This window comes from Anabas testudineus, chromosome 4 (assembly GCF_900324465.2).
Source record: "Anabas testudineus chromosome 4, fAnaTes1.2, whole genome shotgun sequence".
NCBI lineage: Eukaryota > Metazoa > Chordata > Actinopteri > Anabantiformes > Anabantidae > Anabas > Anabas testudineus.
The window spans coordinates 13,936,552-13,952,167 of NC_046613.1; the positions used below are offsets into that span (position 1 = coordinate 13,936,552).

The 15,616-nt window shown below is 39.5% G+C and overlaps 2 protein-coding genes across 2 annotated transcripts; one reads left to right on the plus strand and one right to left on the minus strand.

The window, feature by feature from the left end:
- Positions 1-416: 416 nt before the first annotated feature.
- Positions 417-11,415, minus strand: LOC113152167 (mitofusin-1). Its single transcript, XM_026345251.1, has 18 exons — positions 11,258-11,415; positions 10,696-10,853; positions 10,375-10,510; positions 9,569-9,731; positions 8,947-9,071; positions 8,663-8,771; positions 7,474-7,581; positions 7,146-7,299; positions 6,839-6,906; positions 5,662-5,783; positions 5,197-5,323; positions 4,925-5,029; positions 4,567-4,669; positions 3,346-3,572; positions 3,007-3,186; positions 2,592-2,788; positions 1,941-2,075; positions 417-1,453 (listed from the first exon to the last, which is right to left on the minus strand). Exons 2-18 carry the CDS (start codon positions 10,841-10,843, stop codon positions 1,384-1,386), a joined length of 2,277 nt encoding a protein of 758 aa, XP_026201036.1. The 5' UTR covers positions 10,844-10,853; positions 11,258-11,415; the 3' UTR covers positions 417-1,383.
- A 2,811-nt stretch (positions 11,416-14,226) lies between these two features.
- On the plus strand, positions 14,227-15,522 carry plaat1 (phospholipase A and acyltransferase 1). The gene is made up of 3 exons (XM_026345721.1): positions 14,227-14,356; positions 14,723-14,991; positions 15,404-15,522. Exons 1-3 carry the CDS (start codon positions 14,227-14,229, stop codon positions 15,503-15,505), a joined length of 501 nt encoding a protein of 166 aa, XP_026201506.1. The 3' UTR covers positions 15,506-15,522.
- The last annotated feature ends 94 nt before the right edge of the window (positions 15,523-15,616 follow it).

The window sequence follows — 15,616 nt, forward strand, 5'->3', positions numbered from 1 at the left end:
TGCATGTAAAGAATATAGTAGTTACCTACTCGTGCATATATTATAATCCACATTGCTATAGTGTTATAGGACTAGAGGCCTGTTCTGCAGCCTGTTAAAATTATTAGAGTTTTACAGTTGAGTGAATGTTAAGTGGTTTCAAGCAAATATGAGTTTTTGTTTAAACTGTAGATTTCAGTTCATGAAATTCTTGACTCCTTAAATTGCTTTTCAATTTTCTGATGCAGATTTCTAACTGGTTCAGAAATGAATGGTGCCCTACAGTTTGCTTGTGTTGTTGCCATAGTGTGTATCGCTGATGTCCAGGCATAGTGCATTTTCCTTTCTCATGAAACATCTGCAAATGTAAAAGAGGTGTAAAAACTCTGCTAGATATCTTCCACACAGCTCTGAAAATAAATGCACAAAACGTCTGGTTTGCATTGAGACATATTTAATACAGTCTGGCAAATCTGGAGGTATTTCAACCCATTTGAGAAAGAAGACAATTATATAAAGTGCAGACTGTTGTAGTTCTCATCATAAGTCTAATATAGAAATAAAATATTATAAAATATATGAGGATTTCCCAAGCCTTTTAAAATAGAACATGAATGCACAATATTTTAAAGACATGCTTTCCCTTCCTATTCAAATAAAGCTTTTAGTGAATTTACTTCAACTATGTCTTTGTAATTCAGAGAAAAGTTTTTTTTTTTATTATTAAATATTTATTTTTTGTTGCTAACATACATTAGATCATGTGCCTGAACGAACACACGTTCAATGTTACAGAAAATCTTCTTCTGCTCCACAAAAGTTAGTCAAAGAAGGCATATTCACAGTTAGAAGCACAGTTAGTGTGAAAATATAGCACCCGACCGGTTGGTAGCTTCATGCTGACGACGAGATTTTATGGCCTGTTTGTGGAGCGTCACTGCACATCGTGAATCCAAATCTATGTTACAGCGGTGCTGTCTCTCAAGAACCTGAAGAACCTGGCTGGCTGAAGAAGAGAAATACTGTCGTGTCTGGACTTTCACTCTCCTCTGTCCACCTGGAGGGGAACTACAGATTGTTTTGTTGTTGCCTTCAATTTGACTATTCGTTGTAAGAAATAACAGGAAAGAAAAACATATAAAATTCTACAAATGAAACAAAAGAACTGGGATTTTCATGTGACAAGCTCTAGAGATTTAGTTTTCTTGCCTAAAATCTCTGTGATTATCAAAATAGCCTTATCTTCCGTTGATAAACTAATCACGTAATCTTTTCACCCCTCCTGTCCACAAACGGGGGTGTAGTTTGGGTGACAGCGAGGACCGGGTGTAGTGAGGTGGTGCTGGACTGAAGAATGACTGGCTCAACATGAACCGAACTGTAGAGCAATAAAGAGGAGCAGCTTCACTGCTGAGGCTGCAGGTACTGGTTTGTGAACGCCTCCAACTGTCTCTCCAGCTCTGTGGCTTTATGTCTGCATAGGAAAGAAACAGAAACAGCACATTAGGTCCGACTTCATTTCAACTGTTATTTTAACATTTCCACAGCTTTTCATCTGATTTGTTTGCCCTACGATTACCCTAATTTATTAGACCTGGGAATTATGTTATCAAATTTAAATGGCGATGTGTGTGGGAGGACAATACCACCAACTCATTTCTGTTATCACTCTCTTCCAAATTAGGACTAAAAGAAGACCAAGCATCTTCAGGTTTGATTTTAATACTGAACACTAGATCAACATCCTAAGACAATTAATTGTGTGTTATTTCAAAAATTGCTGCTTAAACTGCTTGGCGTGTTCAGCTTGAGCTGGAAAAAAAGCCAATCAAATTCTAAGTCTGGTCTGGTCTGGTAGTCTTTAGTATACATCCTTTCTAGACTAGAGTCTCCCACATTCACAGACCGTCATCTACTCTCCTCTCCTGTCATGTTGCCCCCAATAAGTGTACTGCACTCACCGCAGGCTCTTGGAACAGCTCTGGACGGTCTCCAGCTGATCTATCTTGACTGTCAGTTGGTGGATTTCTGCCTCCAGCTCTTTCTGTGTCTGGTCCACCTGCTGACAGAGTCGTGCAAAGGTCGTAGCCATCTCCCTGGCAACACAAAGGGCACAGCGTCAGGCTGCTTATTTATTTAGTTCTGCTACAGTGGGGAAGGCTGGGTGGGGCACAGGAGAGGGTGTGGCAGGGCTTTGTGTGTGTAAATTAGGAACATTATGGGGAGTCAGGCTTTGTCAGTAGGTTAAATACCACTGACAGAAATCAAGGGAGGGTGCAGAGAAATGAGCATTTGATGTCAGCACTAACATTATCAAACTAAATATGTTTCATGTTCCAGTAGTGATGAAGTATATCACAAATGGCTTTCAAAGTGTTTCAGAGTAGATTTCACCTTTTGTCCATTAAAGACAAGCTGACAGTACATAAGCCTAATGTGGTGTAATATCAAATTACATTCAGAGTAACTGATTCTTTTACTGGCCTATTGTAGTGATGACATTTTTTAAAACTCAAACTGAACCAGCTGCCACACACAGTAAATCAACTAAAACACATTTCATGTACTGCTCCATCTAGTTTATTCTAATGTCAAATGACTTCAGGACTTACTGTTGGACCTGGTGGCTGCAGTTACTACTTGTAAAACTGACAATGAGCTGCAGCTTTTCTGTTGCGTAGTCTACAAACTGGCGCTTCAGAGCGCGCTCCTTTGCCTTTGTAGTCCAGGTAAGTCTCTCATACAGGTACAACAAACCGTACAGTGAGGCTGACAGGGCGATCAGCCTCCAGCCAACTGTTTTCCACACCTTAGAAAAGACAGACAGAGGCTGAGTTAAAACACTTTCATTAATAGAGATGTTTGTTAAAATGACTCATTGAAGAAATCCTTTTGTGCCCCAACACAATAAACATCTTGCCAATTTTTTTTTTCTAAAGTAAAAAAAAAAAACAAAACATATTCTGTCAAGCGTTATACATACATCATACATTTCATAGGTATAAAACCATTTTGGAAACAACATACCACTCCTCCAACAACGATAACGCTCATTGAAGTGCGGGAGGTGAGGGAAGCGACATTGGTTGCCATGGCTACCATTAGGTCCTCCTGTGTCATGAGGGCCGTTTCATGATTGTTCTGAGATACAGCAGATTGGGGTCCTGAGGAGGGGGTACAGGCCTGGGGGAGCGCAGGTCGAGGCGCCTGAATAACAACAAGCAGAGTTTATAAAAACCTTTCTTCACTGTATGCTTTGAAGGGCATTTACTTTAAACCTGCTGCATCACATCACTGGAGTGAAAATTTCAATGTTGTATTATGAATCGCAGAAGGTTTAACAACATAACTAACTCTAGTCTGTACCTGGAAGCTCTGGTCCACAAGTTTGAGTGCTCGCTGTGCGTTGGCAGATCCCAGGAAGCGGTGGACCAACGCTGTCCAGCCTAAAGAGAACTGAAACTCAATGTTCTCCTGGAAGTCACTGCAGATTGTGGCACAATTTAGGTCATAACTAAGGTCAAACTTCCTGCTGGGCACCAGCATGTTGACTTGGTTCTGAACCGCAGAGGGAAGCAGAGGGAGCATGCTTTCTGGAGAATGGAGAAAAAAAGAAACCGTGATAAAAATCACTTTTAGTTTGTAGTTGGAAACAAGCACAAAACTGCTTAAACATTGAGGGATGTATTCTTCACTACTGTTTTGTAACTTTTGCTTTCCACACTGCATAGCTTAAGAAGATTGTGCCTTCTTTTAGGACCACTAGGGGGCACAAAGTAACAACAGGAGAAGACAGAAACAACATCTCATTATGACTGTGGTCTGAAAAAAAAAAAAAAGAAGCTACATTTGATTTGAATATCCCTGCTCTTCTTTACTTCTCCTGCTATGGGAAAATATCACACTGAAATTAAGACACCTGAAGCCTTTTCGTTAGAGGGCACGTTAACAGCTTTTCAACATCATCGTCTACGAGCATAGCTTTACGTGTGTCTGACACTGTGCCGCATTTGTGGCATAATGGGGTGTGGGATGATGGCATTCAGTGAGCAGGGTAAATATAGCAGTGGGTGGGTTACAGATCATAGCCCGAGTGGCCAAATGGGTTTGTCTAAGTTTAGAACTCTCCGAATGACTGATAATTGGAAAATAAGGGCTGGGGTCATTTTCTTTATAAAGTGAACTTATTCCTTGTCATCTTGTGCTTCTAAATGTTCGGAGGAAACACTAATGTCAGATTATCTTTCAATCTTTACTATTTTTCAGTGGATTTCTGAAGAAGGCTATATTCCCTCACTGACGGTGTCTGTTCAAAAGGTGCAGAGTTCAATTGATTGTTGACAGTTGTAATATATGGTCACATATTAGCAATTGTAAATGATTCCACAATTTTAATCATCATTTTAGTTTGAATTCCTTTAAGCCATCCATTTACATCCGGAAAGCTATTGGACCCAGAATGGCAGAGCCTAGAGGTATGCACTGAACAGATGAGAGCTTTGACACAACTGAATCAATGACAATGCAGGTCAGTATTATTAGTAAGGTAACCTGATTATTTTGTAAATGTGGTGCATTTGCAGTTACCCATCATGTATCTCTGAGAGGACTGAACAGAAGCATTGATAGCATCGGAGCAGCGGAAGGCCAGGTTCTTTCCCATCCCCTCCTCCACATGAGCCAGCAGCTCCTGCCAAAAATAACGTGGTCAGAGGTCACGTAAAGTGGCAGAAAAAAGTATGTCAACCTTATAGAAAATTCATGATTTCTTCATTAATTTCATCTGTTTGAATGTGATGAAAGTGATCTGATCTTCATGTAACGTCTTGACATGATGTGATAGTGTTATAACTTCAGGCACATTATATTTGTTAATAATAAATCAAATGAACCTCAGATAATTTCCCAGGTTTGACCAGAACAACTTATATTTGCTTTTACTTACAGACTTGTAGAGCTTAAGGACATGAGCTGAGGGGTGGAAGTCAGCATGGAACTCATCAACGATAACATGGAGACGGCAGATCTCCTCTGCCATTGCGGTGGATACCTGGATGAAACACAATCAAAGCCATCACTCAGCTACTGTACATCAGCACGGGCAGCCAGGCCCAGAACGTCCTAATCAAAGAGCCTCTAGTCTCAAGCATTAAAATACAAGGGACACTTCAACAGGACATTCAATAGCTGTTTCTACCAGATGTCGTCTACATCTACCTTGGACTCCACATCCTCACTGATAGCTTTGATCTTCTTCTTGATGTCATCAATCAACAGGTTGAGCTGATTTTTGACAAACTCCAGTCGGTCCATCTGATACTCTCTGTCCTCCAGTGCTGCTACCCTGAAGCCCCGCCACACCAAACAGGAAATAATGTTACAAATACAGCTTTTAGCAGGTGCAACATACAAGAAAAAGAGATGTTGATATTAATTACGCATTGATAATTCTGTTATTTTTAGATTCAACCACCAATTTTTCACCTTTAAGATAATAAATTATATGTAAATAACAGCTTGCTATACAAAATACTGTAAATAGAATTTCATAATTTACCTCTATGTTCATGTGCTGTGTGGACTTGACAAATGGAGACAATATCAGTAGAATCTGATTTTGGCAAAAATGTCTCTACGACCGCACTACTTAAAAAAATTAATCGAATGAAGCAGGTTACCCACCTCTTCTCCGCTGCCTCGATGTTGATGGCGTCCATGATGCTCTTGACTTTTTCTGTGATCTGCTTGGCCCTGATAGTGTGCTGCTCAAACTTTGTTTTCACTGCTGACTGCGAGATACACTCCTGCGAGGCCATAACACACAAGTTACTGCGACAGTTCTAGGGGCTGCTGCTGGATAAGGTGGGTGAACCCACACGCTACCAGGGACAAACACAGGACAAGACAGACACCTGCTGCTTTTAACTTAACATAAGAAAAGAAATGAGAACACATGTCTGAAAATGACAGCAGCAGTGTGTGTATCTTGAGTCCAACAGCCCACATTTTGAAGTCACAGTATTGTGTTGGTGAAGGCACAGGTAAATAATAAAAACACATGAGGTAAATACAAGAATGAAAGAAACCATTTCAATGAAAGGCAACAGAACACATAAATACAAAGAAACGTTGACATCAAAACTTGTCAAGACGGAACAAAATCCAGGTGTAATGAAAACAAAGGACTGTCCTCGCCTAAGTGAATCTAGACTTCAGCAATGAAGACGCAGGTTGATGAAAAAGGCACAGTGATTGGTCTGGAGAGTCCTTTTGAGAACCAGTGTGTTGTTCATGAGACCTAGTCTGTGAGTAAGATCTGAATAGTAGTTGCTCAGGTCAGCTGTGATTATCTTTCTAATCTTCCGTGTAAAATAACTTTAAACAGATCCTTTGAAAAACACGCGCACTCACAGACACTATCACCAGGCAGCTGGATTTGTCAATGTCGATTTTCTCAAAAATAGTCATAGTCAATATTCAGCTCCGCAATAAAATCAGCGTGATAAAGCAACCGTGATCTGCATTTCATGGTCTGAATCAAGAAGCAACCTCACTTTTCATGCTAGTGATTCCCTCTGCTCTCTGTTGTTGTAATTCTCAGTTCAATCTTTCTATATCAACAACTGTGGCATTTATCGGCTTGGTCTCCTCTTCTGTAACCAGCTGTACCTGTTGAAATTCCTTTCTGGTAGCAAGTACACAAAATCAGTGTCAATAAAGATGCATGAATTGACACAATTAAATTGACTCAAATATGCTTAGCTTTCTCTGAAGGCCTTAGATTGAGAATTGATTTTGCTTTTTAAAGTGGGGGATTGAATTATTGAAAGATATGGAGACCACACAGACGCATACACACCTCAAACCTCCTCTCAAAGCTCTGGAACTCTTTCAGTCTCTCCTGGAAGCCCTCAGCCAGAGCTCCACCTGATGGATGAAATGATCACATTATATAAACCACTCACACCATATCCTGCTTTTTGTGTTTTTTATTTTTTTATTTTTTTCCTTTTTATCCATTATTCTAAAATAAAACAGACAAAAATGAAGATATATGTATGATATTACACACTTAATATCCAGATTTGTAAATAATAATAAACATATAAACACTGTTTCCTCATGTTCCTTGAATGAAAGCAACAGCAGCTGTTTTAAAGCCTCACCTGTTTCAGGCATGCCCTGTGCACGCTGCATGCGAGAGTTGAGCACCTCTTTAGCAGAGATGAAAAAGATGTGATGGGGTGCCTGCTCACGGTCCACAACCTTCAGCTCTTCGACCAGGAAGTTGACACAACGGTCTGTGTGCTGCTTCCTCACCTGAGAGAAGAGATGTCATATGTTTAGGGTTCACTACTTTGTGCACCCTTAGTAAAAAGTTGTAGGCAGGTAGTTTTTGTTTTTATGTACCAAAGTTCCTAACTAAAAATATTTTTAAATAGGTAATTTAGTTTAGTAAGACAGATAGGAGACATATATAGAGGGTTTACTCACATCCTCCATGTATTCTGGTTCGTTTGCTGAGGCGTCCCAGCGGTTATTGAGGATGAAGATGTTCGGCTTTGACAGACGTTCATTCACTTTGTGGAAAAAGTGCTTTTCCTAGAAGGTGGAGGAATGAAGAGATACAGATGAAGTGATGAAGTTATTTCATGCTGTTGTTGTAACATGGCCATTTCCACATCAAGGCAGAACTCGGGCTCTCACCTGACACAGTCTTTGCTACATGGGTACCTTAAATGATTTACATAATGCCTAGGTTTATTTCCATTGCTGGAGAATGTGCGTTTGTTCACTTTAAAGGAGCTGCTGCTGGGTTAAGGAGCTCTGTGATTAACTGAGAGTCCCGCTTCATGTCGAATGAATGCCTAAGCAGATAAAAACAAGAGTGGGGCCTGTGTGTTGCTGAATATAAACACAGGCAACCACATTCCCCATTCTGTAGTGAGCTCAGCGTAGCAGACATCCACACTGACCAGTGCAGTAACTGAAAACTTACACACACACACACACACACACACACACACACACACACACACACACACACACACACACACACACACACACAGATGTGTTGTTATTAGTTATGACAAATTACTGTAAACAGTAAAGGGTACATTACATTCAGTGATATTTCTTTAAACTTGTAAAAAAATATTGAGTGGTAATAGGCTATGGAAGGATAAACTTATAACCTCTAATAACAGTATTAACCATGCATTTATATAACAGATAGAAATTTAGCAATGAACATGAAATCTTCAGGTTTTTCTTTTGTTTATATTGTTATATTCCTCTGAAACAGAAAGTCTAAAATGTACACAAACTAAACTTATGCTTTTACTACTGTGGCCAGTAAGAATACAAATCCAACATTCAATCAAAAAGTCTAATCAGGCCCAAATGTAATCAGCTAGTCTGATAATGAGTTCATAGATAAAATTCAAATCATCTCCACAGATTGGGGAGAATCATCCAGTTAATCTTTAGGTGAAAGATACAAAGTTCTTTTGCTGTCAGATATGATTTTAAGTCATCTAGTCTATCCCTAACCCAAACTACTGAATCACTGTCAATTGTGTATGAAGATGCAGATGACAACAACCAAACCTAGTACCAACATACAATGTAAACGCCACACGATATAGGCCAAACATGGGTTTCATTAGGCTAAGACACTTACCGTGTTCATGAGTGTGGATTCAGAGTTTGCCACCAGCACAAAGACGTCCGCATCCAGGCAAAACTTGTCAATCCAGCTGTCCAGTTCTGTTGTCACATCTGTCCCTGGGCTGAAGGGCGAAAGAAAGGTCAAGAGATCAAATGCATGGCAACTCCAAAAGTATTATGATAGTTTGTGCTTAATTTTGGCACAACACAGATCCTAACTGAGTAAATCTGACTTAAACCTGACCAATGAAAAATTACATTATACTACTTTTATTTTTGACTAACATATGTTGTTACCTGTCTACAAGTACCAGGTCATCTCGAAGAAGAGCACACTTGGTCTTTGGCCAAAACACACGAACAAGACAACCAGCGTCCAGACTCTCATCCATGTGGAGCGCATGAGCCAGCTGATTTACAGTCTGCACAAGGGTTCAAAATAAACGTTACCAATGTTAACGTAATAAATTCTGTGTAAAAGCTTATGCAGCTATTAGTGTTGTATTACAGTTTAGGTAATACAACACTAATACATTTGTTATTAAAACACTTTTCTTGACATTGGTTAGGCCCAGGAGGAAAAGCCAAGCAGACGGCCATTCATTTAATTACTTTTTATAATGTTTTGTCAAGATCAACACAGAAGAGTGAGGAAGTACAACATAATCGCTCACATACAGCATCAGTGTAACTTGGTGACAACTGATTAAAGGCAACAGATGGTCCAATTAGCAGACATGGCAGGACTGTGTGTGTTTGTGGTACATCTTATCCTCAATCACCCTAACAGAGGCACTTATGAGTAGCTCAGAGCAAACTTTCCACACAAGCTCTCTGCAATCAAAAAGTAGGAGGCAGGCCAGAATTTATAAAAGATTACCAGTGATAACAAAACTGAAGTTGTGATCAAAACATCTACCTTGATGCTCTTCTCCTCATCAGAGCCCTCTGTCTTGAGGTAGGCTTTTTCCTCATCAGTGCCCTCAACGCTCAGGAAGCAGTTGGTGGTGTGGCCAATACCGCTGGGCAGCACACGGTCCCTCAGCATAGCATTGATCACTGTACTTTTACCATTACTGGTCCTAAAAAGGAAAAAAACAGTCGCTAAGTGTAAACAGAGACACATGATTTGCTCATATGTTAAATTACTTACAACCAATGAAATTAAATATTATATTTGTACTGATAGTTAACTAAAAACAAAGCACTGCAACTGAGAACAAAGACTCAAAAGCAAAGAGAAAAGCACCAGTAAAATGTTACAGCCAATCCATCAGTGGCAACTTATTGTTGAATGAAGCAAAACAAATCTCTTAGTTTGTCTTTCCTTGGCATTTTGTCCTCTAAGAAGACATCATGGTTCAACTAACATCAGTGTAACTCAAGCATTTTCTTAGAAACTGAATATGCTCTCTGAATCACAGCCAAAACAATATTTTTCTCCTAATTATTATTGTGCCTTCTGACTCTGTAGGTCCCTTTTTTTTTTTTTTTTGTTTGTTCTTCTATTCTCTTATGTCTGCACCTAACATCAGGACAAATTCCTAGTGCTGTAAAATGCCCTTTATTGCACCTGGCAATAAATTGTTTCTGATTCTGGTTCTGATTCTGAATGTCACCACATTAAATTCTACTTGAAATTGAAAGATGAAAAGTGAAAGCAAAACCGTGTGTTCTAAAACAACAACTGAAAAGTCAAATTCAGATGTGTGAGGATGCATTTACCTGCCAAAAAAGGCCACTTTCATGTGTCTGCGTGCCAGCACCTCCTTAATGACAGCGAGTTTGTCAGCATATGCCTGAATCTCCAACTTTTGATCCACAGTTGCAATGTTTTCCAAAGCTTTATTCCCACAGGTCTCTGTTAACATAAAGTCAGAGGAACATGAATCTGCTTTACCTGCCATTCACACTGTGGGAGTAATCAGACATAATAAACGCATGGAGGATTCTGCAGCTATTATTGCTACAATCACTTCCAAATTAAACAGTACTAGCTACAAAATCTGACTGATAAATAGAAACTGGTTAGGCAAACCCTCTCACCTTCTACAAATGCTGAAGTCTCCTTCACATAATTCAGTATTTGTTCAAACACTTCACTTATCTTCTTCTTTGCCACAACAAAGTGCTTCAGAGGGGACAACTCCCCCCGAGCTGAATCCGTCCGTCTGAGTGGAGGAGCTGCAGCCATGCTGTCTGATCTGGGAGAGAGGGAGAGAGAGGTCAAAAGGGCAAACTCAGACATATATTAATGGACGGTGCAGTTTACATGACGGCAAATGTTTACCACTGACTGCTGTTGTGCAACTTTTACATATCAGTCTTATGCTTACTGACAGGTTAAACATGTTGTTGTGGCCGAAGTTAGTACCACTTGAGAAGGACGTGACGTGACACCATGTAACTTTTACACATGAGGACATGTGTATGCTTTTATATGTTCTCAACTAGTTCACTTAAGAAGAAAAAAGCAACACGACGTACAACGAAAAGACACGTTGTCAAGCAAGCTAACACCTCCGAGGAGCTAGCTAACGATACAAGCGCCGACACGGTGGTAAGCTAGCATTACCGCCACATGCATAAACCGGTATTATTTCCTTACCAGAGTCCTACGAGAGCCGAAGACTGCTTCTCATAACACAAGTAATACCGATCCACGGCGACAAAACAGAAACTCCCGTTCTCTGATTAGAAATCAGTTGCTGTCAACCGGGCTAACCTTCTGTTTGTATCGTGGGACGGAGCCGTCAACAAACAAACAACGGGAGGTGCGCTTCCGGAATGCTCTTCAAAATAAAAGCCCGAGGTGACATCGTGCCTCAAGGACGAGCATTTGAATGTGTTGTGATAACATTTGAATGAGGCTCCTGCTGACTTGCAAATGCTTTAAAGATCCGTGGTCGTTATCTTTACAACTCATCAAGACTCACTGTGACTTGTGGTTTTGATTTATTTTATTTTTTATGTTTTACTATTTTTGCTATTTTACAATAACAGTTATTTTATGTGACTGAGGAGAAGTATAATCATTACCCTCAACTGTAGTGTGATTAAATTATGTAGAAACAATCATCTGTCTAATAGAAACTAACGGAGGAACAAACGTTCAAATCCTATAATGCATCTTAAAGGAATTAGGGTTGTGCGCTCGGTGTGGGGACTGTGTCCAACTTGACAGAGACACTTTTGCCTCAGGACAGTAGATGGAGACAGGTGACGAAAAGGTTGGTGAGCAGCAGCCAATCAGAGAGCAAAGAATGCAAACAACCTGCTATTTCTACTTCCAGTCAGTGACATGCACATCATATCCAGTTTATATACCTGGGACATAACTTGGTAACCTCAACCCAGTCGCAGCTTTCTCTCTTATAAAGTCACTCTTACTGCAGATCACTCCAAGTTCTTAGATGTTTTAAAGCTATATTGATGTTAAAAATCATATCAAAATATAGACTATAATTTTCCCCATGGCAGAAGTTTTAAATTCAAGAGTTCCTGGGACTCTGCAGTAAAGTTGACATCAGTATCAGATTGTCAGCACCCCTAGTGCCAAGGTAAAAAGATAATTCAAATCATAAATAATACATATCCTCTTAGCCTGGCGTCTGATTGTTCAGACCAGTATCAATTCAATATACAGTATCATCAAACTGATACACAGGTCTTCACAGTAGGCCTATTGTTCACCTGTCCATTCATTATTAATGCCGTACCTTTTCATCCTGTTCAGGGTCTCAGGACTCTGAAGCTTATTTCAGCCCACACACATTTTCTCATGTTAGATTATTCTTTTTTAATCAGTACAATTTTGAAGAAGCATGTTTTAAAACACTTTAGGGAATTTGTGAACATGCACACGCGGCTGCTACACCTCTGACACGCAGAGACCAGACAGCGTACAAATGAATCAGATCATGTGTGTTGGCTTTGCAAGTCCACAAAACCTCCTATTCAGAAGCGCAGGTTGTGAATGAGACAATGCCAGAGAGGAAACGCCTCTCTGTGAGTATATGTATGTGTGTATGTGTGTGACAAACCAGCATCAGTCAGAGCATCGGACGCTGAAATACCTCCACCACAAACTCCAGCCTCTGGTCCGGCTTTAGAATATTTGAAAACCACTCGTCATCTCATAGACGTGATATTAATCTTGTTATCTTTCCCTTTTCTCGCTGAATTTTTTTTGTGATTATGTGTGGATTGATGATGGAGAATTAAAATGGTGAGGAAGAAAAAGCTGCTGGTGTTTGAGTAAGTATTACTCCTTTATACTTTCGCTCTGTTGTTGACATAAGTCCAGTTCTTCTTATAGCCTCAATAAATCACTAGAGTGACTTTGTACCAATACTAGAACTTTAAAAACCTATGTATGGAACTTTATTTTTAAATTTCATATGATGTTTCTGTATAAAATGTGTTATATGTGCTGAGACTTTATGTTTTGCAGAATAACACCAAAACCTATTTCTCCTTAGCTGAAAAAATATTTTGTCGTGTTAGTGATGCCTCACTGGTGTTGTAGTTTTGATTCAGTAGAATAATCTCTCTCTAAGATCTTTTTCTTTTTCCAGCAAGGCTTACACATTATACATTAATGATGAATTGGATATGCTAATTGTTCTCCTGGGCAGATCTAGATTTCATCCCATCTAAAGTAAACCGTGAAATTAACAGAGACTATTATTTCAGGGGATCTGAGGAAATGTCCAAATGATGTAAATTCCTGTTTTTATGTGTGTTTGTTTTCCATGTGAAATAACCTGGGTTTAAACTATTTTTTCTGTCAGCTTCCCCATTGTGTTGGTGCTATTGTGACAGCAAAGGTGACACACAAGCTTACGAGTGTATTGTGTGTATGTGTGTGTGTATGTGTGTGTGTGTGTGTGTGTGTGTGTGTATGGGTGACCTTTGCATTGTGCACCAGCTAGCATTCTCTTTCAATGGGAATTTCATTATTTTGGTCTTTTGACTCAGTAATATATTATAAATTACTTCTTCTGTCAGTGAGTGAAAAGCTGTTTCGTTTTAGCAGACAACATGAAAGCAGCACGTGTTTTCTCTCCTTTTTTAGACTTTGTGGAAGCATGATGTGGGATGGATAAACAACAACAAGACTCAACTGTAAGCTAATTTAAAGATTGTTAGTGTGGGGCTACGGTTTAACACTCTGTCTTGTTATGATGGGCGAGGAACCCGTTGACTTCCAAACAGGAAAGCTCCAAATCCCTCTCTTAATTTGTAATGTTTATATCATCATATCAGTGTTTAAGTCATACAGCAGCTTCAGATTTAACTTGTAACTTTTTTTTTTACTTTTAATTCCTTTGAATTTCTGATTTGTTCACAAGACTCATTATCCTCCATAAGGTGTTGCTTAAATTAAATAAATCAAAGTGAACAGTTCTTTACAAAATGCTAATGATTCCATCTTTTTTATTAGAACCAAATGTCTTTTGTTATATTACACACAGAAATATCTAATATTATATATAATAGTTAAGCTGTGTATGTATTTCATAAAACCAAGTATGGGGAATAATAGTGTATCCTATGGTCTTTCACTCTGTGTAGATGGCCTCTAATGACCCTGACCCCCCTGGAGACCCCCAGCCTGGTGACCTCATTGAGATCTTCAGGCCAGCCTATCAGCACTGGGCTCTCTACCTGGGAGACGGCTACATTATCAACTTAACTCCTGTTGGTCAGTGGGAAACTTCAGTTCAGACTGAAAGTTTTGAATTTTTAATGAAATCAGTTAGAAAAACTGTAGTTAATGTAACATTTTAATGATTCGCGTGTTCATTTATTGGACAATGTTTGCAGGCCACAGCCACATCAAATAACTAATAATTTACTTTATTTTATATTACTTTACTAAGAATTAGGCTTGTCTGTGTGTCGCAGGACCCAAAATGTGTTTACGATCTTTGTAGTGACTCCGACTCTGTTTTATTTTATTTTCATAATATTTCCACATCCAACATATTCACTTTTGGTTCACTGTTCTTTATGTGTAAGGAACTTTGGCTTGATATTTTCACATCAAAGCTCTCCTCTTACTCTTCAGATGAGAGTCAGGCAGCTGCCATGTCCAGTGTGAAGTCTGTCTTCAGCAGGAAAGCAGTGGTGCGCATGCAGCTGCTGAAGGAGGTGGTGGGAAGCGACTCGTACCGCGTCAACAATAAGTATGACGACAACCACACACCCCTGCCTGTCAGTGAAATCATCCAACGAGCACAAGTTCTCATTGGCCAGGAGGTGTCTTACGACCTTCTGGGGAGCAACTGCGAGCACTTTGTCACCCTTCTGCGCTATGGAGAGGGGGTGTCCGAGCAGGTCTCTCACTGTTTATTTTGTTTCTGTCTTCTATCATCATGGCAAAATACTGATGTTTCCCTCAACAGACCACAATGAATAATGAACCTTACTCAACCTCACAGGTTGATTGTTAGTAAAAAAACAGGACATTTTTCAGAGAATTGCTTTTGTAATATAACTTATAAAATGCTTTTCCACACAATTTTTGCAACTTGGCCTCTGTTATGCTCTTTTTATTTCTGTTTATCTCTTTCATTTTGTCCTGCCAAATTAGAGCTGGTTGTTTGGCTGTTTTTTCTTTCACACAACTGAATAATAATCTTTGTTCTTTAAAAGATTTCAATGAGCTAATTATCAATTATGATAAGCTGCAGATATGCACTATAATCCATGACATCTGAGACTCCTTCTCCCTTCTTTGCGTCTGCAGGCTACACGGGCCATTGGGGCCATCAGTTTAGTGACAGCAGCAGCCAGTGCCTTCTCTGTGCTGGGACTGATCAACACACGATCCAGAAACAGACCTTTCTAACACCTGCGTTCTTCACTGAAGAGTGTTGTCTCCTAACATTCATGCAGCTGTGGTTGAAGAATGAAATAAAGCATCAATAAAACAGAAAACAACTGTGTTAGCTCTCTGTTA